The following is a 25,944-nucleotide window of genomic DNA, read 5'->3' as shown; positions in this document are numbered from 1 at the left end:
GACCCTTAATGCTCACAGTACAAAGTTAAACTTCTGACATGTTTCCCAAACTCAATGAACTAAATCTGCAGCTGCACCAACACACACCGTCCACAGCTGATAAAATCATCTGATCCTCACCAAACTGAAGACGTGGGAGCAGAGAATGAAACATGGAGGTCAGGGGTCAACAAGCTGCAGCACAGAGAGGCCAAGTGTGACAGCTCAACTCTCATATGCAACACATCTCAGAGGTATTTCACAGATTAAAATAATAAGAAGCAACAGTTCATTGATCTCATCTCTGATTCGTCAGTTTGATCCCAAGGAATTGGCACTGGCCACACCCCTTCCTTCAGCCACATCCTACCTGTGTGAGACAGGATTTCCTGCAGCTGGACATGAGCATGAGCTGAGAGTGACAGTGTCCCAGCTGCATCCAGATGTGAGAAGATGTTCAGGTTTATTCTCAGGGAGAAAGAAAACTAGACAGAGGCAGTTAGCTACTACCATGCTAACATTAGCACTAGCATTACAGAGCAGTGTGACTGAGGTTCAACAGGAAACGGAACATGTTTGATGCTCATGATTAAAAATATCAGCTGGTTGAAATGAGAGACTTTAAGCTGAACTGCTACAGATAATACAGATAATACAGATTCTACCGATGCTAAAGAAGCAGCTGTAGCGTGTTCAGAACATGTGACGTGTTCATTAGCTGCTGGAGGAGACGACTCTACAATCACAGCTGAGTCTCAAACCAGCTTCACTCCTGAAGCGTGAAATTAATGTTTCTGCTCTTTGTTGATAATCCAGTTTGGAGAAAAGCCTCAAACCAAAGTGCTTTTCTTTGACTTTTATACGATTCTCTTCTTCTCTGCTGGAAGCTGAAATATTAGTGTGATTTAAAAACACTGTACAAACACATTTCACCCTTCAATTCAAACAATGGTTTGACTGAACCGATTAATCACATGGAAATATTCTACATTCATCATTGTTTTTAAATATATTCCCCTAAATGAACTGTTGATAAAAAAATTATTTAAACTAATGTTTAATACATCATTATTTGCCTATAATTATATTATATCATCATTTTAACTTTTATCATAATATTCACTTCACCACTATGTTTTTGTCCTCAGTAATATATTTTTTCTTGGCAGGACGGTGACTCACAGTTAAAACTACTTTTTTTAATCAAAATGATGAAACTGTTTTACAAACTTAACTCACTCAACATTTTTTATTAAAAACAAGTTACAATAATTCAGTTTGCTTTTCAGTTTTTCATTAATACACTATTCTTGTTCTATATTTTGTTTCTGCTCTGCAGATCACATCATGAGGTCGTGTTGTGTCGTCATAGTGATGATGTGATGTGGTGCAACAGTGTGTGATGGAGCGTCACTCTCAGGTTCACACCTGGTAACAATGATCACGTGACCTGGGGGCTGTGGTGAAGATCAAAATGGTTTCAGGATTCAGGAGGCGGTGCTGCCTGTGGCCACATGAGAGCTTTTACAGTTAACACCCCCCCCCCCAATCAGACACATAAAAGCGAGTTGTTCTCCAGAAGACGGAGACGTTTACAGTTCCAGACTCGGCGTCTCCGGCCGTTCTTTGATTCGGAGCTCAGAGGAACTAGAGACGCTCATCCTGGATGTCACCACGGCGTTCTGCAGGACAAGGCATCAAGTCAGGCGTGACGAGGGCTTGGCAGACGCTCCATCCAAACCTCCAAACCGTTAACAGCTAATGGACTTCAGCCTCAGACTGGCCTGCGGTGCGTTCAGGGACCTGTGTCTGCAGGAGCATCTTAAAACGATCCTTCAGATGCATCCAGGAGAAGGAGGAGGTGTCGACCTGGAAAACGAGCGAGCGAGCGTTAAAGGAGAACTCTGAGATGTCGGAGAATCAGCTGTGATCAACACGGTCCGGTCCTGGATCTGGTTCTGGAACTTTACAGAACTCTGTTTAGTTTTCATCATGAAATCATCGACTCATTAAAAACTAAACCTGTTTTGTTGACATTAACCTGTCAATCATCTGATGACATCATCAACCTGTCAATCATCAAAGTTTTAATCAAAAAACAAAAGGTTAATTTTATATTTCTTCAGAATAAAAGTCTTGGATGACGTTGATTTATCATTAGAAAATAAAAAGGACTCTTATGAAACGTGTTGTTAATTACAGTCCGTAGGTTACCTTGACGACATGTCTGCGGGCGAGGTCGGGCCTCCTGCAAAGTTCCTGCAGACGTTTACACAGCTGCTCAGGTGTGGAGTACAGATACTGTGCTACATGACAAACAGAAGAAGAAGAAGAAGAGGTGAGGGACGTACGAGTGAAGACTCAGACGACAAGAAGATGACAACGTGTCGTTAGTCACCTGGAAATATTTCAGGATACACCAAAGCCTTCGGACACAGAGGAAAACATCCGCAGTGAACAGCTTCTAACCTGACAACATGAAGACATGAGAAAATGGCAACATGAGGACAAGAGAGAAGAGGACAAACGTTTGTTGAGGCTCAATTATTTCAAAATGCTTAAAAACCAAACACTTGAATCATCGCACTCTAAAACTTTCAGACCAGCTGGGATTTGCTGGGTTTTCGTTCCAGAGGATTTTCTTCTTTTTAATGTTTGTTCCCAGAGCTGAATCAACATCGTCCTGAAAGGTGATGGGAGATCATGTCTCACACGATGAAATCCTCAGAGAGACAGAGACAGACAGAGAGACAGACAGAGAGAGAGACAGAGAGAGAGAGACAGAGAGAGAGAGAGACCCAGAGAGACAGACAGACAGACAGACAGAGAGAGAGAGAGAGACCCAGAGAGACAGACAGACAGACAGACAGACAGAGAGAGAGAGAGAGAGAGAGAGACCCAGAGAGACAGACAGACAGACAGACAGACAGAGAGAGAGAGAGACAGACAGACAGACAGACAGAGAGAGAGAGAGAGACCCAGAGAGACAGACAGAAACAGACAGAGACAGACAGAGAGAGAGAGACAGAGACAGATGACGTAATATCTTCATGTTTGTGATGAAACTGAGTTTTTCTCATCAACAGAATTTGAACTGTTGAAATCTGTTTTATTAAAGAAGCTTCAGTGAATCAAAGTTCACACATGAATCAGGTGAAGATCACACGCTCACATCAGAGCCCTTTGATTGGCCGAGCTTCAGAGAGCACAGCATCTGGTTGGTTGTTCAGCCTGAAGCTCAGATCCACCTGATGGAGACATGAGAGTCCACCAGGTGACTGAAGTCTGAGCTGCAGGCCAATCACACACCAGCACACACACCGACCGCACGCCAGCTAACCCGTGAAACAGGATCAATGTGAGTAATGTGATTGATTATAGTGATTGATTACTTTGACGGACAGAACGTGTGTGTATGAATGAAACTCACATGGCGACGCCGAAGAACTCATGTTTGGCGGTGGAGACAACCACGTCTGCCTCGCACAGAACTCTGAGGTAATCTAACTTCCTGTTCTGAAAACCCCACGAGACGACGTGAGAGTCGAGCTGACGGCGAGCCTCAGAGAAGATGGCTGTGGGGGTGAAGAAGAGATAAAGAGAGAAGAAGAAATAAAAACTCTTTTTAAATCAGATATTGATGAGAGTGGACGTTTATGATCGGAGCTCAGACTCAGGTGAACTGAATCGATACTGTGTGACCTCATTACTGAAATCAAAGTGGATGAAGATTGTCCTAATGTGATTGCCTTCCTGCGCTCGTTAAGCTGATTTACGATCAATGTGTTTGTGCTGCAGTAAAACTTTACGTTTCATTTCTCTAAAACACGCATCGTCATTATCGCATCATCAGCTGATGATACACTGTCGTAAGGATGACGCAGTGCCGACCTCTGACCTCTGCAGCGTCCAATCACACACACACAGTTTTAAAGGACAGAAAAGTCAGAGCCGTAACGCTGCTCACTGAACTGTCCATGGTCAAATACCTCACATCTTAAAGACTTTAGACACCCACACCTGTGTGTGTGTGTGTGTGAGATTGAGAGACTCTGTGTGTGTGTGTGTGTGTTTGTGCGTGTACCTGGGATGTCAGTGAATGTCTCTCCGAGCACCGACAGCTTGAAGTTCAGTTGTTTCTCTTTCAGTCTCATGAGTGTTGAGAAGAACAGCTCTGGGTTTTTATCATGTTCCCTTCAAAACACACAATTCATTTTAAGTACATTAGAAATTAGGCGTCATCTAAATAAGTTAACTAATAAGTTAGTACAGTGTGTGTGTCTGCGTGTTAGTACAGTATGTGTGTGTGTGTGTTAGCACAGTGTGTGTGTGTGTTAGCACAGTATGTTTTGTTTAAGGATGCTGTGATCGATCTACCACTGATCGGTATCGGCCGATATTCCCTCTGATCAGTTTGATGGGTGAACTCTAAACGCAGATCAGAGGATCAGATGAGACAAAACAAACAACTGTCACTCAGAGAGCAACTCTCAACAGAGATGAGAAGGGATTGAGATGGTCACTCATCATTTCTTTCAGTAAGTACTTTTTATTCTAACTTAGGTAGTTATTGGTTTTTTTCCCCAGAGCTGATGGTGGAAATAGCCAACGAGTGAGACATCTTGTTTCTCTTCTCTGTGGAGAGTAGCACATGAGCAGTATTGATGAAACATGACAGCGACTGCATCGTGAGCTTCGTTGCTCTGGAAGTTTTACCTCAGTTTTACCTGGTGTCTCCGGTTTGTGCTCAAGTTTAAGCAGCAGATGTTTGTGTTCTGCAATATCACCAGACTATTATTTGAAATTTGTTGAGTCAAGAGAAACTTTATAAACTTTTTAAAAACGCTGTCTACAACTAATTCTTATTTTTCCGAGCCTTCTTGTAAACTCAGCAAACGTTATGCATGAAGTTATTTCTTTCTTTGTGTAAATAACGTTTCTGTGCGTTTGTCCCAGTGTGTTGTCGTGTTGTGGTCGGTTAAAACACAACGTGTTTCCTCTTTTCTTTTTTTTAAAACAAATTTCATTTTTGCAAACTGGCTGATGTAGCAGGGGAATCTATCACGTGTCTGATCGGGTTGTAGCTCCTCCAGGAAGACACCTCCATACGTGCGGTCACAAGAAGGTTTGTGTCTCCCAGCACAATCTCAAGAGCCCGAGGAGACACCAGGAGCCTGGCAGTTACACAAGGAGAGATGGACAGGGTCGTAGAAGGGGATCAACCTAGCAGCAGGACCAGTATCTGCTCCTTTGTGCGAGGAGGAACAGGAGGAGCACTACCAGAGCTCTACAAAATGACCTCCAGCAGTCTACAGGTGTGCGTGCTTCTGACCAAACTGTCAGAAACAGACTCCATGAGGAGGCATGAGGGCCCGACGAGGGCTCCTCCTGGTGCAGTGGTCCCCAGGTTCCTCCTGGTGCAGTGGGCTCCTCCTGGTGCAGTGGGTCCCAGGTTCCTCCTGGTGCAGTGGGCTCCTCCTGGTGCAGTGGGTCCCAGGTTCCTCCTGGTGCAGTGGGCTCCTCCTGGTGCAGTGGGTCCCAGGTTCCTCCTGGTGCAGTGGGCTCCTCCTGGTGCAGTGGGCTCCTCCTGGTGCAGTGGTCCCCAGGTTCCTCCTGGTGCAGTGGGCTCCTCCTGGTGCAGTGGGTCCCAGGTTCCTCCTGGTGCAGTGGGCTCCTCCTGGTGCAGTGGGCTCCTCCTGGTAACAGTGGGCCCTGGGCTCCTCCTGGTGCAGTGGGCTCCTCCTGGTGCAGTGGGCTCCTCCTGGTGCAGTGGTCCCCAGGTTCCTCCTGGTGCAGTGGGCTCCTCCTGGTGCAGTGGGTCCCAGGTTCCTCCTGGTGCAGTGGGCTCCTCCTGGTGCAGTGGGCTCCTCCTGGTGCAGTGGTCCCCAGGTTCCTCCTGGTGCAGTGGGCTCCTCCTGGTGCAGTGGGTCCCAGGTTCCTCCTGGTGCAGTGGGCTCCTCCTGGTGCAGTGGGCTCCTCCTGGTAACAGTGGGCCCTGGGCTCCTCCTGGTGCAGTGGGCTCCTCCTGGTGCAGTGGGCTCCTCCTGGTAACAGTGGGCCCTGGGCTCCTCCTGGTGCAGTGGGCTCCTCCTGGTGCAGGACAATGCCTCATGTGGCCAGAGTGTGTCGGCAGTTCCTTGATGATGAAGGTCCTCTCGTTCCCCTGACCTAAATCCAATTGAGCCCCTATGGGACATTATGTATCGGTGCGTGTGTCTTTTACTGAAAAAGACAGTAGGATTCAGGACGTGTTTACTTACATATAGAGCGGGTAAGAGAAATCCGATCACAAGTGGTCACTCACCCAAGACACATGTTAATCAGGCGCAAACGGGGCAATAGACACTAGAGCGGTATCGGCTGATACTACTTCCAGCGACTGGTGATCAGCCCCAACAATCCTGATCGGAAAACCCTAGTTTTGTTTTACTTTTTTGCCGTGGTATATAATTGTGTATTGAGAATCGTGGAAATTTCATGGTATCTGTATTGACTACTAAATTTGTCGTATTGTGACATCGCTAGTTAAAATAACGATGTGAAGAATGTTCGCCAACTTCAGAGGAACCATGACAATGAAAGGAGTCGATTAGATCCCATACACAAGGACTGATCAATAATCTGAATCAATCTTTGGCAGGATTGATTCTTTTCATTTTGAGTTTAAGTTTTGGCAACATTTTAGAAAAATGTGAAAAAACGTTTTTTCTGATTCAACAACTTTGTAAAAACACTTTATTGTATTTTAGATTTTAAACAATCAAACACAGACACCGGTCATGTGACATTGGTGTCATGACCTCCAGTGGATTCAGAGACGTGGTTGTGAACGTCGCCCGGTGGTACGAGACGCGGGAGTCGTCGTGGTGACTGGACTGCGACGTGGTCGGTGCAGTGAAATAATAAATTAATCTGTTGGATGTTTCTTCGTCACCACCTGCTGTTTCTCTTTCAATCAGAGTCTGAATCCTGATCAACGTAAATCTCACACAGATTTAACCACCCCCCCCCCTCCCGCAGTGCAGCGTCTTCACCTGGAACAGCTGTTCACCCCCCACACGCCCCCGCAGCAGCAGCAATAAGACGGAGCTGTAATCTGAGGATCCAGGCCACACACAGATTAAACATAAAAACAGATGAGATGAGCGAAGCTTCAATCTGAGAGATTAACTGAAATCCTCCATCCGACCAGAATAAAAGCAGCGTGCTCGCCGGCCGCAGATATAATCCATCTGTGTGTTTTGCTCAGTTGAGAGCAGATTACACGACGCTGCTTTGTCACTGATACAAGAGAAGGTGAAAAACACGAGGAAACGCTCGACTTCATGTCCCATAATCTGATTTAAAAACACGTCCTACTGAAAACTGACTCGTCTTTTCTCTCAAACATCAGTCTGACGTCTGGAGCCTCATTTGTTTTTTATCGTTTATTCAAAAACTTAACTTACATATTTTCATCTTGTCTCTGACTTTATTTTATATTAGACTTTTTATAAACAACTTTATTTTATAAATATAATTCTTTGTTCGTGTCATCAGCTTTACATACATTTTTATAAATGAGGGTTAACCCTTAAATAAAATCATTTTATTCATAAGGTTTCTAATTAACTACGATTTTATCTAAAAATATGATTGGTTCCTCATATTTACATTTTTTTAAACAGAGGTGTTTTTATCTGTCATCATGTCTGAGCAGGTGAAATCTTTTTTTACAAAGTCTGTACAAACCCTAACACACCTGCTGAACGTGAACTCACCATCTGTGAGGCCAGACGATGTGCAGAGGTTTGATCTGGTCTCCAGAGTCCTGGTCTGAAACTGGTTCCAGGTCATGTTCAATTGTGGACGGATGTGGATCCTCAGACCTGTTAGAAAAATAAATCCTAATAAAGATGATTTAACTCAGATAAATATATTATTATACTGATTATGAGAATCATTAAAACAATAAAACCTCATCCCTACTGAGTTTGATTTCATACAGATTAATTTCACACCAACTAAATTAATATAAATATTTATATCAATCAATTAGAATGAAGTGTTGGAGTTGGAGTGGTAAAATATTACTCATTAATTTTACATCAGGTCAACAGCACATGTCGGGATAATGTAACGGAGCGTCAGAGCTACGGATCGTCGGGGAATGTAACAGAGCGTCAGAGTGACGGAGCGATGGAGCGCGGGTAATGTAACAGAGTCAGAGTGACTGTGCGATGGAGCGTCGGGGTAATGTAACAGAGCGTCAGAGCTATGGAGCGTCAGGGTAATGTAACGGAGCGTCAGAGTGAAGGATAGATAGAGCGTCGGGGTAATGTAACGGAGCGTCAGAGTGACGGAGCGTCGGGGTAACGTGACGGAGCGTCGGGGTAACGTAACGGAGCGTCAGGTTGACGGAGCGATGGAGCGTCGGGGTAATGTAACGGGGCGTAAAGTGCGTGGCCAGGCGTTAAGTACATGTGGGCGTCAGAGTCGGAGTCGAAAGAAACGTGGAGCGTTAGGGGTAATGCGGAGCGTCAAAGTAGCCGGAGCGTCGAGTGCGTGGCCAGGCGTTAGGGTAACGTAGCAGGCGTCAGGTTGAGGGACGATGGAGCGTCGGGGTAATGTAGCAGGCGTCGGAGTGATGGAGCGTCGGGGTAATGTAACAGAGCGTCAAAGTGACGGAACGTCGGGGTAATGTAACATAGCGTCAGAGTGACTGTGCGATGGAGCGTCGGGGTAATGTAACAGAGCGTCAGAGCTATGGAGCGTCAGGGTAATGTAACGGAGCGTCAGAGTGAAGGAGATAGAGCGTCTGGTAATGTAACGGGCGTCAGAGTAGCGGGCGTCGAAAGTACGGCGTCAGGTTGTGGGCGATGGGCGTCGGGGTAACGGAGCGTGGAGTGATGGGCGTCAGGTAATGTAGCGGAAAGTAGCGGAACGTCGAGGAATGTAGCAGGCGTCAGAGCTACGGATCGTCGAGAATGTAACAGGCGTCAGAGTAGCGGAGCGATGGAGCGTCGGGTAATGTAACAGAGTCAATGACTGTGCGATAGGCGTCGGGGTAATGCAGGCGTCAGAGCTATGGAGCGTCAGGGTAATGTAACGGAGCGTCAAGTGAAGGATAGATAGAGCGTCTGGGTAATGTAGCAGGCGTGGAGTGATGGAGCGTCGGGGTAATGTAACAGAGTCAGAGTGAGTGGCGTGGGAATGTAACAGAGCGTCAGAGTAGCGGAGCGATGAGTAATGTAACAGAGTCAAGTGACTGTGCGATGGAGCGTCAGGTAATGTAACAGAGCGTCAGAACTATGGAGCGTCAGGGTAATGTAACGGAGCGTCAGAGTGAAGGATAGATAAAGCGTCTGGTAATGTAGCAGGCGTCAACGGAGGCGTGGGATAACGTAACGGAGCGTCAGGTTGATGAAGCGATAGGCGTCGGGGTAATGTAGCAGGCGTCAGTAGCGGAGTGATGGGCGTCGGGTAATGTAACGGAGCGCCAGAGCTGCGATGTCGGGTAATGTAACGGGCGTCAAAGTAGCGGAGTGATGGAGCGTCGGGTAATAGAGCGCCAGAGCTACGGGCGTGAATGTAACAGAGCATCAGACTGGAGCGGTAATGGAGCGCCAGAGCTACGGAGCGTCGGGGTAATGTAACAGAGCATCAGAGCTACGGAGTGTCGGGGTAATGTAACAGAGCATCAGAGTGACGGAGCGATGGAGCGTCGGGTAATGTAACGGAGCGGCAGAGTGACAGAGCCCGGGAACGTAACGGAGCGCCAGGGAGCGGAGTGGAGCGGGCGTAACGTAACAGAGTCAAGTGACTGTGCGATGGAGTGCCGGGTAATGTAACACAGCGTCAAGTGATGGAGTGATGGACGTCGGTAACGTAACAGAGCGTCAGGAGTACGGACATCAGAGTGACTGTCGAGGAGCGCGGGTAATGTAACGGAGCGCCAAGTGATGGAGTGATGGACGTCGAATGTAACAGAGCGTCAGAGTGACGGATAGATAGCGCCGGGTAATGTAACGGAGCGCCAGAGTGGAGCATCGGGTAATGTAACAAGCGCCAGACGGAGCAATGGAGCGCCAGGTAATGTAACGGAGCGCCAGAGTGACGGAGCGCCGGAACGAACGAGCGCCAAGTGACGGAGCGCCGGTAACGTAACAGAGCGTCAAGTGATGGAGCAATGGGCGTGGTAATGTAATGGAGCGTCAGCTACGGAGCGTCAGAGTGACGGAGCCGGGACGTACGGAGCGGGTAACGTAACGGAGCGCCAGAGCGACGAGCAATGGAGCCGGGTAATGTAACAGAGCGCCAAAGTGACGGAACATCGGGTAATGTAACATAGCGCCAGAGTGACGATGGAGCTGGGTAATGACGGAGCGCCAGGGTAATGTAACGAGCATCAGAGTGATGGAGCGATGGAGCCAGGTAATGTAACAGAGCGTCAGAGTGACGGATAGATAGAGCATCTGGGTAATGTAACGGAGTCAGAGTGACGGAGCGCCGGGTAACGAACGAGCGTCAGAGTGACGGAACGCCGGTAATGTAACAGAGCGCCAGTGACGGAACGCCGGTAATGTAACATAGGTCAAGTGACGGAAATGGAGCGCGGGTAATGTAACGAGCGTCAGAGTGACGGAGCGGGGTAACGTAACGAGCGTCAGAGGACGGAGCCGAACGAACGAGCGCAGAGTGACGACAATGGAGCGCCGGGTAATGTAATGGAGCGCCAGACTACGGAGCGTCGGTAATGTTACGGACATCAAGTGATGATGTAACAGTCAAGTTGCGATGGGCGGGTAATGTAACGAGCGCCAGAGCTACGAGGTCGGGTAAGTAACGGCGTCAAAGTGACGGAGTGATGGAGCGTCGGGGTAATGTAACGGAGCGCCAGAGCTACGGAGCGTCGGGGTAATGTAACAGAGCATCAGAGCTACGGAGTGTCGGGGTAATGTAACAGAGCGTCAGAGTGACGGTGCGATGGAGCATCGGGGTAATGTAACGGAGCGCCAGAGCTACGGAGCGTCGGGGTAATGTAACAGAGCATCAGAGCATGGAGGGGTATGTAACAGAGTCAAGTGACGGCGATGGAGCATGGGAAGTAGACACCAGAGCTACGGAGCGTCGGGGTAATGTAACGGAGCATCAGAGTGACGGAGCGATGGAGCGTCGGGGTAATGTAACGGAGCGTCAGAGTGACAGAGCGTCGGGGTAACGTAACGGAGCGTCAGGGTGACGGAGCGATGGAGCGTCGGCGTAACGTAACAGAGTCAGAGTGACTGTGCGATGGAGTGCCGGGGTAATGTAACACAGCGTCAGAGTGATGGAGTGATGGAACGTCGGGGTAACGTAACAGAGCGTCAGGGTAATGTAACGGAGCATCAGAGTGACTGTGCGATGGAGCGTCGGGGTAATGTAACGGAGCGCCAGAGTGATGGAGTGATGGAACGTCGGGGTAATGTAACAGAGCGTCAGAGGGACGGATAGATAGAGCGTCGGGGTAATGTAACGGAGCGCCAGAGCTACGGAGCGTCGGGTAATGTAACAGAGCGTCAGAGTGACGGAGCGATGGAGCGTCAGGGTAATGTAACGGAGCGTCAGAGTGACGGAGCGTCGGGGTAACGTAACGGAGCGTCAGAGTGACGGAGCGTCGGGGTAACGTAACAGAGCGTCAGAGTGATGGAGCAATGGAGCGTCGGGGTAATGTAATGGAGCGTCAGAGCTACGGAGCGTCAGAGTGACGGAGCGTCGGGGTAACGTAACGGAGCGTCGGTGTAACGTAACGGAGCGTCAGAGCGACGGAGCAATGGAGCGTCGGGGTAATGTAACAGAGCGTCAAAGTGACGGAACATCGGGGTAATGTAACATAGCGTCAGAGTGACGAAGCAATGGAGCGTCGGGGTAATGTAACGGAGCGTCAGGGTAATGTAACGGAGCATCAGAGTGATGGAGCGATGGAGCGTCAGGGTAATGTAACAGAGCGTCAGAGTGACGGATAGATAGAGCATCTGGGTAATGTAACGGAGCGTCAGAGTGACGGAGCGTCGGGGTAACGTAACGGAGCGTCAGAGTGACGGAACGTCGGGGTAATGTAACAGAGCGTCAAAGTGACGGAACGTCGGGGTAATGTAACATAGCGTCAGAGTGACGAAGCAATGGAGCGTCGGGGTAATGTAACGGAGCGTCAGAGTGACGGAGCGCGGCAAGTAACGGAGCGCCAGAGTGACGGAGCGTCGGGGTAACGTAACGGAGCGTCAGAGTGACGAAGCAATGGAGCGTCGGGGTAATGTAATGGAGCGTCAGAGCTACGGAGCGTCGGGGTAATGTTACGGAGCATCAGAGTGATGGAGCGTCGGCGTAATGTAACAGTCAGAGTGACTGTGCGATGGAGCGTCGGGGTAATGTAACAGAGCGTCAGGGTAATGTAACGGAGCATCAGAGTGACGGAGCGATGGAGCGTCAGGGTAATGTAACAGAGCATCAGAGTGACGGAGCAATGGAGCGTCAGGGTAATGTAACGGAGCGTCAGAGTGACGGAGCGTCGGGGTAACGTAACGGAGCGTCAGAGTGACGGAGCAATGGAGCGTCGGGGTAATGTAACAGAGCGTCAAAGTGACGGAACGTTGGGGTAATGTAACATAGCGTCAGAGTGACTGTGCGATGGAGCATCGGGGTAATGTAACGGAGCGTCAGAGCTACGGAGCGTCGGGGTAATGTAACAGAGCGTCAGGGTAATGTAACGGAGCATCAGAGTGACGGAGCGATGGAGCGTCAGGGTAATGTAACAGAGCGTCAGAGTGACGGATAGATAGAGCGTCTGGGTAATGTAACGGAGCGTCAGAGTGACGGAGTGTCGGGGTAATGTAACGGAGAGGCAGAGTGACTGTGCGATGGAGCGTCGGGGTAATGTAACAGAGCGTCAGAGTGACTGTGCGATGGAGTGTCGGGTAATGTAACAGAGCGTCAGAGTGACTGTGCGATGGAGTGTCGGGGTAATGTAACGGAGCATCAGAGGGACGGAGCGATGGAGTGTCGGGTAATGTAACAGAGCAGAGTGACTGTGCGATGGAGTGTCGGGTAATGTAACGGAGCATCAGAGGAGAGCGATGGAGCCGGGGTAATGTAACAGAGCGTCAGAGTGACTGTGCGATGGAGTGTCGGGTAATGTAACGGAGCATCAGAGGGACGGAGCGATGGAGCGTCGGGTAATGTAACAGAGCGTCAGAGTGACTGTGCGATGGAGGTCGGGGTAATGTAACGGAGCATCAGAGGGACGGAGCGATGGAGCGTCGGGGTAATGTAACAGAGCGTCAGAGTGACTGTGCGATGGAGTGTCGGGGTAATGTAACGGAGCATCAGAGGGACGGAGCGATGGAGCGTCGGGGTAATGTAACAGAGCGTCAGAGTGACTGTGCGATGGAGTGTCGGGGTAATGTAACGGAGCATCAGAGGGACGGAGCGATGGAGCGTCGGGGTAATGTAACAGAGCGTCAGGTGTGTTTACCTGTGAGTGTGAGGCTCATCACTGATCTGCTGCTGACGGACCAGTTTGTGTTTGGGCATCAGCCTAAAACACAAAAAGAAAAAAACACCTGTTTGCACATCAGTGGTTCATAACAACTGAAACACAAACACAGCAGCTTCCAGAGATGCTGAGCGCCGTGGACAAAAAGGAGGAAAGGAGGTGGACGGACGGACAGTTGGACAGAGTGGTTTGGTCGCTGCCTCTGCGAAAACATGATTCAATAATCCATTTTAGAAATGAGATGTTTGACCAGAGGCATAAAAACATGACTGTGTCCATGTGTGTGTGTGTGTGTGTGTGTGTGTGGGGGGGAGATCAATTATGTTATTGATAAATCAACAGTGATCTGTGTGATGACCTCACCTCTGAGTCTGATGAAAGATGGTCAAAAATCATTTCCCTTCATTTACTTTATTACAAACAGAGTCTGAGAGACACAGCTCCACTCAACGCTATACACACATTCTGTCAGAGGAACCACAACCAGGACCTGAACCCAGCCTTGAACAGCTTCACTGGTTCTTTAAAGAAATTCATCATTGAAGAGAACAAACGGAAAAGAGAAAAACAAAACAAGACAGGTTTGAAAGGTTCCTCAGACCAAGAGGAGTTCTGGGTTTGGATCAAACTGAACCTGGTTCTGTTGGTTTGCAGTGAAAACACTTTGTTGGATAGTTTGGACTTTTGGACCAATCACAGGAAGTAGAGACAGAATTAAACAGTAGAAGAAGAAGAAGAAGAAGAAGAAGCTGCAGTCTTCACCTCCGGTGATACTGTATAATGTTTGAACCGCGAGGACGTTCATTTGGTGCATTTGAACTAGTGTGGAGTACTGTAGTACTGTGGAGTCCTGCGCCTAAAGGTGTGTGTGTGTGTGTGTGTGTGTGTGTGTGTGTGTGTGTGTGTGTGTGTGTGTGTGTGTGTGTGTGTGTGTGTGTGTGTGTGTGTGTGTGTGTGAAGGAAGTGGTTAAAAACACTTAAAGAAGTTGAAGTGTGTGTCAGGTCGAGCTCTGGGCCCCGGGGGCCTGAAGCTGACCTGGTATCAGTCGGGTCTGACTGGACGTTTCACAGCTCAGAGACTCCTGTCACTTTTAAACCATCCAATCAGCAGGAAGCTGTGGTCAGAGGCTCGGAGGGGCGGTTCAGTGTGGCCGACTGGACAAGGCTCTGCAGGTCATTACATTACATTAAGATCCACATTAGATCCTGATGAGACGAGTCGACGGTCACAACCAATCACTGCCAGAAAACACGGACGGTCAGATGACCTGAGGGCCGTCCTGACCGAGATACAGTCAAACCGTCGTCATGGCGTCGGTCTACAGAGCGTTTACAGCTCAGCATGAAACAACAGAAAGTTCATATGGAGGAAAAACTGTGACATGAAGAAAGAATCAGCTGATCAGTCAAACACAGACCACAACTGATCACCAAGCAGAAACCAGATCCTGAAACCAGATCTTGATGACAGCAGACTCCATGTGTGTTTGTAGTTACTGTGATCACAACTAATGAGTTAAAGTTCCCACACACACACACACACACACAAAGTTATTACAATGAAATCTGCTGTTAATGTTCACTGTGTGTGAATGTGTGTGCTTGTTTATTAAAAATCCTCCCTAATTACAAAATGTATCCAACACTTAGAAGTAGTTCTGGACAAAACATTTGTATGGTAACATTTTTGATTCGTTAGTTGGTAGAAAGTTCGAAGAGGCAGCAGTGACGTTCCCAAATTAAATTTAAAGAACAGTTTTTTGTCTCGTCTGAAGAACTAAGAGAAACTCTTGAATTGACTTTACAGTCAAATGAAACACCAGCTCTGATTGGTCAAACAGTGAAAAGCATCTTGTCACGATTACAGACTTTTATTCTAACAGAGCAAGTCGAACTTGACATCATCCACCTGTTTTCAAAGAGAGACTCTGAGAAGCTCTGTTACATCTGAAACAGCCGAACAACAGATGAGATCCACAGAACAGAACAGACTGTGGTGTCATGTAAACCCAACAAGAGCAGAACCATCATCATCAGACTGGTTTAAAACAAAGGTTTTATTGGATTCACAGTTTCACACCTGACGGCCAGCAGAACCCCACAGCTGCACAAAGACAAAGAAGAAGAAAAGACTGGAGTCTGTCCAGAATCAGACACCTGCTGATCACGTGGTGTCCACATTAATCTGGTTTCAGCCGGGGACAAGTGGACGTCCTGCTGCTCAGCTGTGATGGATGTGATGTCTTTGTGTCCCGCTGCAGGTTTCTGCCCGCTCAGGTCAATCACTATTAAATTACAAAAGTCCTCCACTCAAAGGCCGATTGATAGATGGATACGACAAACAGCGACCACAAAGACGCCTCAGACTCACCACAAAAGAAACCGTTTCTTTTCTTCTTTTAGAACACAGGAGAATGTTTTAACCCTGAATCACTTCACTGACACAAACTGATCTGAAAAATAAATGTTGGTTTGAGCCCAAGAATAATTTCTGTTTAAAACTAGAAAACAAAGCGTGATTATCCTGTCTCAGAAGGAAGCTGAGAAACTCGTCCATTTGTTCCCTCTAGACTGGATCAGTGTGACTCTTTATTATCAGGACGTCCCAGTAAGTCTGTGAAAAGCCTCCAGTTGGTCCAAGATGCTGCAGCACGAGTGCTGACAGGAACTAGGAGAGATCATATTACTGCTCTCAGCTTCTCTGCACTGGCACCTTGTCAAACTCTGAACATCAAGATCCTGCTCCTCACATAGAAAGTCCTTAACAATCAAACCCTTCATATATCAAAGAGCTCATAACACTGTATTATCCAAATAGATCACTGCACTCCCAAAACACAGGTTCTCTTGTGGTTCCAGAGTCTGTAAGAGCAGAACAGGAGGTAGAACCTTCAGCTACCAGGCTCCTCTCCTGTGGAACCAGCTCCCACTCTGGGTTCTACAGTCAGACACCATCTCTACATTCAAGGTTAAACTTAAAAAGTTCCTCTTTGATAAAGCCTATAGTTCTGGATCAGGTCCTGAACCATCCCTTAGTTATGCTGCTATAGGTCTAGACTGATGGAGAACTCCCATCATGCACCGTCCTGGGAGAGGGATCCTCACATGTGTCTCTCTGAGGTTTCTACGTTCTTTTTATCCTGTTAAAAGGTTTTTTGTAGTTTTTCCTGACTCTTGTTGAGGGTTAAGAACAGAGGATGTCTCACCTTGTTAAATCCCTATGAGACAAATTGTGATTTGTGAATATGGGCTACCCTATGATGCACTGAGGGAGAACTCCCATCATGCACTGAGCACTTCTCCCCTTCTCTCTGCCCCCCCCCACATTAATTTATTGACATGTGTCTTTTTCCTGCCATAGTCTGTCTGTCTGTCTGTCTGTCTGTCTGTCTGTCTGTCTGTCTGTCTCTGTCTGTCTGTCTGTCTGTCTGTCTGTCTGTCTGTCTGTCTGTCTGTCTGTCTGTCTGTCTGTCTGTCTGTCTGTCTGTCTGTCTGTCTGTCTGTCTGTCTGTCTGTCTGTCTCTCTCTCTCTCTCTCTCTCTCTCTCTCTCTCTCTCTCTCTCTCTCTCTCTCTCTCTCTCTCTCTCTCTCTCTCTCTCTCTCTCTCTCTCTCTGACTCCAGAGCTGCAGGATAACGACTATTATTATCATCATTACTATTATTAACTATAATACTTATTATGACCTAAATACTATATGAACTGTTGCTGCTATCATTAATAATCAATAACATCTTTACACTGTTATGTTTTCATTATAACTACTCAGAGCTGATACCTGATGCTGCACAAGTGTTCCTGGTCTCATTCACAAACTATAGTAAGTTTTATATTGACATAATATGTATTAAAAATGATGATAGTATTTTCATTATTTATTGAAGGTTGACAACTTGCTACGTTAATTACAGATGTCGACCCCAAGTTTCCCCAAAATATTAACATTTGTTAAACGCAGCAATGTGGCAACAGTGGATGTTATCATTTGTTATCTATGGCCAGAGATACTAAGAGTTGTGTTACAGCTGCTGCTGCTTCCTCCATGTTTTACACAACAAATGCTGCGCCTGCATCTTGGAGACCTGCTGACTTTGGTCTATACTCGACAGAATTAAACAAATTATCACGGTGTTTCGGCTACAATATAAAAAAAAGAAAAATAGATAAAAAATAATAAAATAAATAGTGATGTAATTATTTTTACGCTCTCCACTTTAATACACGAAGGCTTGTGTGATGAAAAATGATCGCCTCTACAGTATCCGGGTGGCCCCTCTGGCCCCCTCGTAGCAGAGTCACTGCATTGCAGCGCATTACTCGGTACCAGTCAACAACAGACTCTGATCCTCTGATGTTTTCTAATCACCCACATGTAGAAATGATCTTTACAAAAACCTTCTGAATTCATATTTATGTTCCTGGATAAAAGGGCCGTCATTTCTTCTGCACCAATGAAGTTAAAACACTGCGTTGCGTCATAATCTGTAATAATCGATGATGTCGGATCATGAATCTGGATCGTTCTGGTCACTTTAACACTGATGTCCTGCATGTGCGCATCATATTACATCTCATGTTGTGTAGCAGCGCACAAAATGTTGGACTCCTTTTTCAATGTGTTTAAAGGGGACATAGCATGCCCATTTTACCACAAGTTGATATGGTTCCTTGGGGTCTTAATGAAATGTCTGTAACATACTTTGGTCAAAATACCACAAGGATCATTTCAAACAGCTTTTTACCCTGTATAAAACAGCCCTCCACAGAGCGACCTGTTTTGAGTGCCTGTTCCTTTAAATGCTAGTGAGCCAGCTCCCCCCTCCCCCCTCTCCCCCCATGATTTTAAACGATATAAATTACATATTTTATATGATATAAATGATCAAATATGCATCCCAGACTTTGTATTCCCCTTCTGTTGTCCTGGAGTTTTAATTTTCCCAATCACATAATTAAATGTCCCCCTCTGCCCCCCCCACTACAAGCACACAAGCAGACAGACAGAGAGAGAAAGAGAGGGGGCTATGAAGACCATCATTTACCCCCGAACCCCGACATTCAACGGGTACAACAACAAGCGGAGAAAGCAGAATCGCGGGCTGACCTTATATATACAGTCTATGGGGCTGACCAGCGGAGAAATGCTCGTCCCGTGTGAACAGCCAGGCGGCTGCTCGCTTGGGAACGGCGCTGCGCTGCCTCGCAGCGGCACTTCCGCGTCCGGTGTAAACCCGGCGTAACGAGTGTGGGGGGGCGGGGGGGATGAGGTGGGCCAAGACCATGTTGGGAGACTTCCTGTGTATTGTGACGACACAATACACAGGAAGCTCATTCGAGTCACTCAAGCATGACGTTTCTGACTTAGAGGAACCATAACAAAACGTGCGAGTGTTTTTTTCCAGAGTTTTGGGGTTGGTAGACATGAGCCAGATACCCACATTAACCTGTAGAAGCACTAACAAAGTGGAATTTTCATGTTATGTCCCCTTTAAGTCATCAATCATTAAGCCTCATCAACTCAACAACGAGAGAGAATCAAACAAACACAAAGTAAAGTTCACACATGCACATAACAAACCCACGCTGCTGCACCAGGGCGCCTGTTTTGCTCACTGTGATTGATGCTGGACAGTTTTTACTATGAGCTTTACACTGTGGTAAACAACCACAGTTTTAATGATAATTTAAATTTCACATGGCAATACTAACCGTCTGGAATTTCACCGTGGTTAATTGTAAAACCGGTAACCATTTCATCTCTTTATGTGAGTAATGCCCAGAGAAAATCTTCAGTTAAAACTATTCACAGAGAAAAACTGTTAATTGTTAATTATTCGTTTGTTAATGTACAACAGGTCAACTGAACATGAAATAATGTGAAATCTACTGTTTCCAGTAACAAAAGCATAAATCTTTAGATGAAGCCTTCTCTTCAAAGAAAACTGAAATAGTTTAGTTTCTTCCAAGTTTTTTTCCTCCATGAATCTGAAGACATCACCCTTCTTCCCCCGCAATGTTTCTGTGAGCGATTTATTTTCAAAGAGTCGGACTCAGTGTTTGGTTGGACGACCGCGGGCGTGAGGGGGATTGTCGGCCATGCATATAATCACTTACTTACACTCTGTGGATCAGACACATTAACATCTGAAAATGAGCCGAGAAACACTGGAGGGAAGAGAAGAGTCATCCTGCAGCTCACTGACATGACCACCACTACATAACAGACACACAACCAACTACACAACAGCACACATACAACCAACACACAACCTGTAACTTCCTAACAACAGACCAGACTTGTCTGTGGTTCAGACTCTAACTCTCCAGATTAAATAATTAACCCTCTAAAACATGACACAAATAAATACGTCACAGTCTGTCATTGCGACCTCGGCCAGCGGAAGCGAGGATAAGTCTGAATGAGAGTATGTGATGCACAGTCCCCTTTCAAACCAACAGGGGGCAATAAACACAAGAACAACTTGTATTAACATTTTTGTATGTTTATCGTCATCTTTAATGGTGGAAAATAAAGTTTAACATCTATTGCGAAAGCAGCAGCCAGAGGTGGAGCTATAAAACCTGTTAAACATACTTTTCTTTTGAAAAACAGACCGACATGTTTCAAACCGACCAGCCAACGTGTTTAAAACCCACCAACAGATTTCAAACTGGCGTGTCTCTGCTGTTTGAAGTGAAGTCCTCATCAAACCCTGTTGCTGTTGAAGCTGAATGTAACTGGAATAACCTGGGGGGGCTCTCACTGACCTGCTGACGTCAGGAAACTGGAGAGGGAAGCTCAGGACCACACACTTGGGACGGATCAGCTGCTCGAGGTTTGTGGGTCGATGGTCAGGAATCTTTTTCATGAAGGAGGAGATAGACAACAGGAAAGAGTCCATGTTGAAGAACGAGTTGAACACGACGACGTCTGCTACCAGGCTGGAGGACGAAGAGAGAGACAGAGGCAGAGAGAGAGACAGACAGAGATGGAGAGACAGACAGAGAGAGTTAGAGAGACAGGTGAAGACCGAACAGGAAGTCACTCAGATGGGAAGCTTCTTAAATTCATTTAATAGATCAATCGCATTTTCTGGTTCTGTGTGGTTTGTTTTCTTTGATGATGACGTTAAGTTTGACTTTGATCCTGAAATACTTTTGTGGTTAGTTTTGAGCTGATCAGCTAATCGATCAATGTTTCATCTCTGATAGATCCATCAATCATCCACTTTGTGGTCGGACTTTGTCTCTCTGAACTCCATCCAAAGTAGTCTGGCTGTGGTCCAATCAGAGGAGTCGTAATGATCTGTGGTGTTACTTGATGCCACTGTAACATCGTTAGTGGAGACGGAGGACAGAGACTTATTGACGAGCTGCTCTGCCGATCAACAACAATCAGTTTTCAGTTACTGAGCTGCTCTTTACTGCGATACGTCTGATTAATGAACCACTTTAATTACCCACACAGCAGCACGTCAACCCAATTAACCAATCATTTCAGCCCAGGTCATTAACCAATCACATTCAGCCTGACATGCTCATGAAGACAAACGGTGTGAGCTGACGATTAATGACATTCATGATTTTATATCGGTAAACGAATTTATGAGTTAAGAGATATTTTAACAGTGACGTTGTTTAACAACATGTTTCACTTTCAATTTTCTGTTTGTTTCATCAACTTCATGTTTAAGCCAAATGAAACACAAAGTGAACCTAAACAACACAGATGCAGCGGAACCTTCTGTCCGACGGAGGTGGAACCAGCGAACCAGCTGTTTGTCATGTTATTCTTTCACACGCCCTATGTTCAATCACTGTATAAAGACAGAAACACTCCTACCATGACAGAACCTGGTTGTATCCGTACTGGAAGTCTCTCTCCTGGTCTTTGCGGACCGGATAAACCAGCTGGTTCTCATGGAAGTAGAGGATCTTTTTCAGTCGAGCCAGATCAGGTCTGAGAGCCACCAGCTCACACAGGTTCAGAACCGAGCTGCTGAACAGAACCCTGCAGAGACAGACACATTAAGATGTTCAGGTCTAGAACCTGGACTTAGACCGGCTGAGATTCAACCTGGAAGTCCAGAAGACGAGTGACAACACAAAACCAGACAATAACTTTAACTTGAGTTAAAACAACACAGGAAGTTCCCCCTCAGTCAACACAGTAAGTCCTTTCTCAGTCAAGAGACTTGCTATATCGAATCGGACTCCTGATCCACTTCAGTGTCACAGACCTGAAAGAGTGTAGGTCCAGTGTAAGGGCCCGATCACACATACACAAACATATCAGTGGTGAACCTTCACCTTCCGCTTATTTCCAATCTGTGCGAGCAAGTGGTAAATAAAACATTTGCTTCCTGTGGCAAGGCAATCAAGCGTGGCTTCAAATGGAGTTCACCTTTGGAAAACTGTATGTGTGACCTGTCTTACTGCAGGTGCGAGGCTCACCTGTACGTTGGACAGGTGGGGATGGTCTGGCTGAAGTACAGTGCTGCTGTTCTCGCCCTCCAGTGCCACTTCTTGGCGGGGAGTGTGAAGACGCAGCAGTCAATGATATTTTCGTTCAAAAGATCGATCAGCTGTTTGTGAGATCCACCATAGAATGGCTCCACCAGCAGGATGCTGGGAGACGACGAGCTCTGACAGAGATGGGACCCAGGGTTATTGATCATATTGTTCAGGAAAAAGGATGATAGTTGAGATTGATTATTGTAAATATGGGATGTTTAAACATCATCTACAGTGTACAAACATTAACTTTGTTGTAGGAATATTTATCTTTATATTACTGGTGTGTTACACATACACTGACAGATGATGTTGCCAAAGTAGTATACAAATATAAATGTGACCTGATGGTGGCGCTATATGAAAAGTCTGAGCCGAATCATTACAGCAGATATAAAATCATGATTTAAGTTTGACTGTTTTAATAGTTTTATAGTTAGATTTGTTTCATACGTTTGATTTACGTTACCTGTGAACGTCTCCCTCTACACACACACACAAAAACACACACACACAAACTGCATGCGTGCATGCATGTGTGGTTCATCACTGATCAATAATTCTCATGTTTTAAGATGTAAAACAATGAAAGATAATAAAGTAAAACAACAGGTCAAGTTCTTTATAAAACTCAGGTCACGACCTCAGCGCCGATGATGACTCCGGTGAACATGCGGCGGCCTGATGGAGACGTTGCAGCCGTAAACTCAGCAGTTAAATGTGAACTATTGTTGAGTGTGAGCACAATGAGGCAGTAATCTGAGCACGTCCTGATGAAGAAGAGCGTCCATTATGATGAGCAGGAGGAAGTGGACGACTTACATTCCCTGAGCTTTCTGTCCTTCCTCTGAATTCCAGCCCGCCTCCATTTAGCTGCCCACAATGAGCGCTAATGCAGCAGCGGCGGCTGCGAGCGGCGCCCACAGACCGCTCAGTCAGTCATATCTGCTGCTGCAGCGCCACACTCATATCAGCAGCAGGAAATGAGCTGACGACAGATAACAGCCTGTGGTTCAGCAGAGGTCACAAATAAAAATCTGATTGGAAACAGAGACTTAATGTCGGCCATTGTGCTGAAAGGGTTCCATCTATTTCCTGAATGATGTCAAAATAATTGAAAATGTGGACGAGTTGATTAACTCGTGACCTTTCTGGTTAAAAAAAGGAGAAACTGTTTCAGTGTTTCTAAGAGAAAGAAAAATAACAGATGATATTTTATCTATTTACAAAACATATATAGATTTTCATTCATTTATTTAAAAAACATACATTTTAATTTATTGTATAAAATATATAAATTTGTATTATTTATATAAAATATAAACATTTTATTTCTGTCTCTTTAATATCTGACCCTCACACTTATGTCACGACCCTTCAGGAGGTCCTGGGCCACAGGTTGAGAACCACCAGTCAATGATAATGTATTAATCCGTATAATTAATTATTATAACAATCAATTTTTTTTTCAAGTTTTATCAATAACATTTTGCCAGGAACCTTTATCTAATTATTATTAGTATTAGTCTGAGTCCAACTGAGACAGAGTCCACCTGAGACAGAGTCCACATGAGTCAGAGTCAAGAGACAAAGTCTTAGTCCACCTGAGACAGAGTCCACCTGAGTCATAGTCCACCTGAGACAGAGTCCACCTGAGACAGAGTCCACCTGAGACAGAGTCAAGAGACAAAGTCTGATTCCACCTGAGACAGAGTTCACCTGAGACAGAGTCCACCTGAGTACAGAGTCCACCTGAGACAATGTCTGAGTCCACCTGAGACAGAGTCCACCTGAGACAGAGTCCACCTGAGACAGAGTCCACCTGAGACAGAGTCCACCTGAGACAGAGTCAAGAGACAAAGTCTGATTCCACCTGAGACAGAGTTCACCTGAGACAGAGTCCACCTGAGTCAGAGTCCACCTGAGACAGAGTCCACCTGAGACAATGTCTGATTCCACCTGAGTCCGAGTCCACCTGAGACAGAGTCCACCTGAGACAATGTCTGATTCCACCTGAGTCCGAGTCCACCTGAGACAGAGTCCACCTGAGACAATGTCTGAGTCCACCTGAGACAGAGTCCACCTGAGACAGAGTCCACCTGAGTCAGAGTCCAACTGAGACAGAGTCCACCTGAGACAGAGTCAAGAGACAAAGTCTGATTCCACCTGAGTCAGAGTCCACCTGAGACAGAGTCCACCTGAGACAGAGTCCACCTGAGACAATGTCTGATTCCACCTGAGTCCGAGTCCACCTGAGTCATAGTCAAGAGACAAAGTCTGAGTCCACCTGAGACAGAGTCCAGAGACAAAGTCTGGGTCCACCTGAGAGTAAGGTGGCTGGATTTACTTATTGATACAGGTTTTCTTTATGATGTGAATATTGTGATGAAACAAGCTGTGTGGAGACGTCTCATCATTTTAATCTTAAAACAGAATAACCTGCAGGTTAACACGAAGTTATTAGTGGTTCTGAATGTCAATGGTTGAATCATTTAAATGTTTAGTGTGTAAACGTTTCTCTGAACGGACAAGCTAACTTTCTGTGTGTCAGTTCAGTTAGCTGTTAGCTCAGTTAGCTGTTAGCTCTGTAGCCAAACAAACTGAGGAGAAGCTAACAGTCCTGCTGTCTGTTAGCTCAGTTAGCTGTTAGCTCTGTAGCCAAACAAACTGAGGAGAAGCTAACAGTCCTGCTGTCTGTTAGCTCAGTTAGCTGTTAGCTCTGTAGCCAAACAAACTGAGGAGAAGCTAACAGTCCTGCTGTCTGTTAGCTCAGTTAGCTGTTAGCTCTGTTTACCATTAGCTAACAGCTGACTAGCGCTCCTCCCCCGCCGGTAATGGCCTCCCGGACTAACGGAGCACCGTCTGGTGTGTTCCCGGCGTAGACCCGATGACGGAGCCCTCACCGGGACACAGACAGCGGGCACATCTCACTCATATTGACGGAAAAGTGACCCGCTGCACTCACCTCTGACTGCATGAGTCCAGCTCGCAGGACACGTACGGTGCTACACGTCATCACGTAGTTTCAAACCCGGGTGATGGAAGACGTTTTGTCCCCGCCCCCTGCTCTGTGTCAACAGTGTACTGTTGGAGCAAACACTAACCAGACACTAACCCGACACAATCCCGACACTAACCGGACACTAACCGGACACTAACCAGAAACTAACCAGAAACTAACCCGACACTAACCCGACACAATCCCGACACTAACCGGAAACTAACCATAAACTAACCCGACACTAACCCGACACAATCCCGACACTAACCAGACACTAACCGGACACTAACCAGAAACTAACCAGAAACTAACCCGACACTAACCCGACACAATCCGGACACTAACCGACACTAACGGACACTAACCAGACACTAACCCGACACAATCCCGACACTAACCGGACACTAACGGACACTAACCAGAAACTAACCAGAAACTAACCCGACACTAACCCGACACAATCCCGACACTAACCGGACACTAACCATAAACTAACCCGACACTAACCCGACACAATCCCGACACTAACCAGACACTAACGGACACTAACCAGAAACTAACCAGAAACTAACCCGACACTAACCCGACACAATCCCGACACTAACCAGACACTAACCGACACTAACCAGAACTAACCCGACACTAACCCGACACAACCCGACACTAACCAGACACTAACCAGAAACTAACCCGACACTAACCCGACACAATCCCGACAAGGACACTAACCGACACTAACGGACACTAACCAGACACTAACAAAACTAACCAGACACTAACCCGACACAATCCCGACACTAACCGGACACTAACCGGACACTAACCAGAAACTAACCAGAAACTAACCCGACACTAACCCGACACAATCCCGACACTAACCGGACACTAACCAGAAACTAACCCGACACTAACCCGACACAATCCCGACACTAACCAGACAC

At 46.5% G+C, this 25,944-nt stretch overlaps 2 protein-coding genes across 12 annotated transcripts in view; both read right to left on the bottom strand.

Annotated features, from left to right (window-relative positions):
* LOC118120114 (abl interactor 2-like) overlaps positions 1–25,944 on the bottom strand; it is an 882,953-nt gene that overhangs the window by 661,817 nt on the left and 195,192 nt on the right. The window lies entirely within an intron of this gene.
* gtdc1 (glycosyltransferase-like domain containing 1) lies at positions 1,214–25,093 on the bottom strand. Of its 6 annotated transcripts, none has more exons than XM_035175002.2 (12): positions 24,968–25,093; positions 21,943–22,133; positions 21,332–21,499; positions 20,257–20,430; positions 13,469–13,531; positions 7,740–7,865; positions 4,064–4,173; positions 3,410–3,554; positions 2,567–2,662; positions 2,378–2,448; positions 2,194–2,285; positions 1,214–1,848 (listed from the first exon to the last, which is right to left on the bottom strand). In XM_035175002.2, exons 1-12 carry the CDS (start codon positions 25,016–25,018, stop codon positions 1,738–1,740), a joined length of 1,398 nt encoding a protein of 465 aa, XP_035030893.1. In that variant the 5' UTR covers positions 25,019–25,093; the 3' UTR covers positions 1,214–1,737. The 6 variants fall into 6 exon arrangements, with proteins under 6 accessions (XP_035030893.1, XP_035030894.1, XP_035030895.1 ...); XM_035175003.2 differs by having other exon boundaries at positions 7,740–7,847; XM_035175004.2 differs by lacking the exon at positions 24,968–25,093 and adding an exon at positions 24,797–24,956.

The sequence above is a fragment of the Hippoglossus stenolepis genome, chromosome 13 (assembly GCF_022539355.2).
Source record: "Hippoglossus stenolepis isolate QCI-W04-F060 chromosome 13, HSTE1.2, whole genome shotgun sequence".
NCBI classification, from domain to species: Eukaryota; Metazoa; Chordata; class Actinopteri; order Pleuronectiformes; family Pleuronectidae; genus Hippoglossus; species Hippoglossus stenolepis.
The sequence above is the reverse complement of the archived record's forward strand: the minus strand, read 5'-3'. Positions and strand labels throughout refer to the sequence as shown.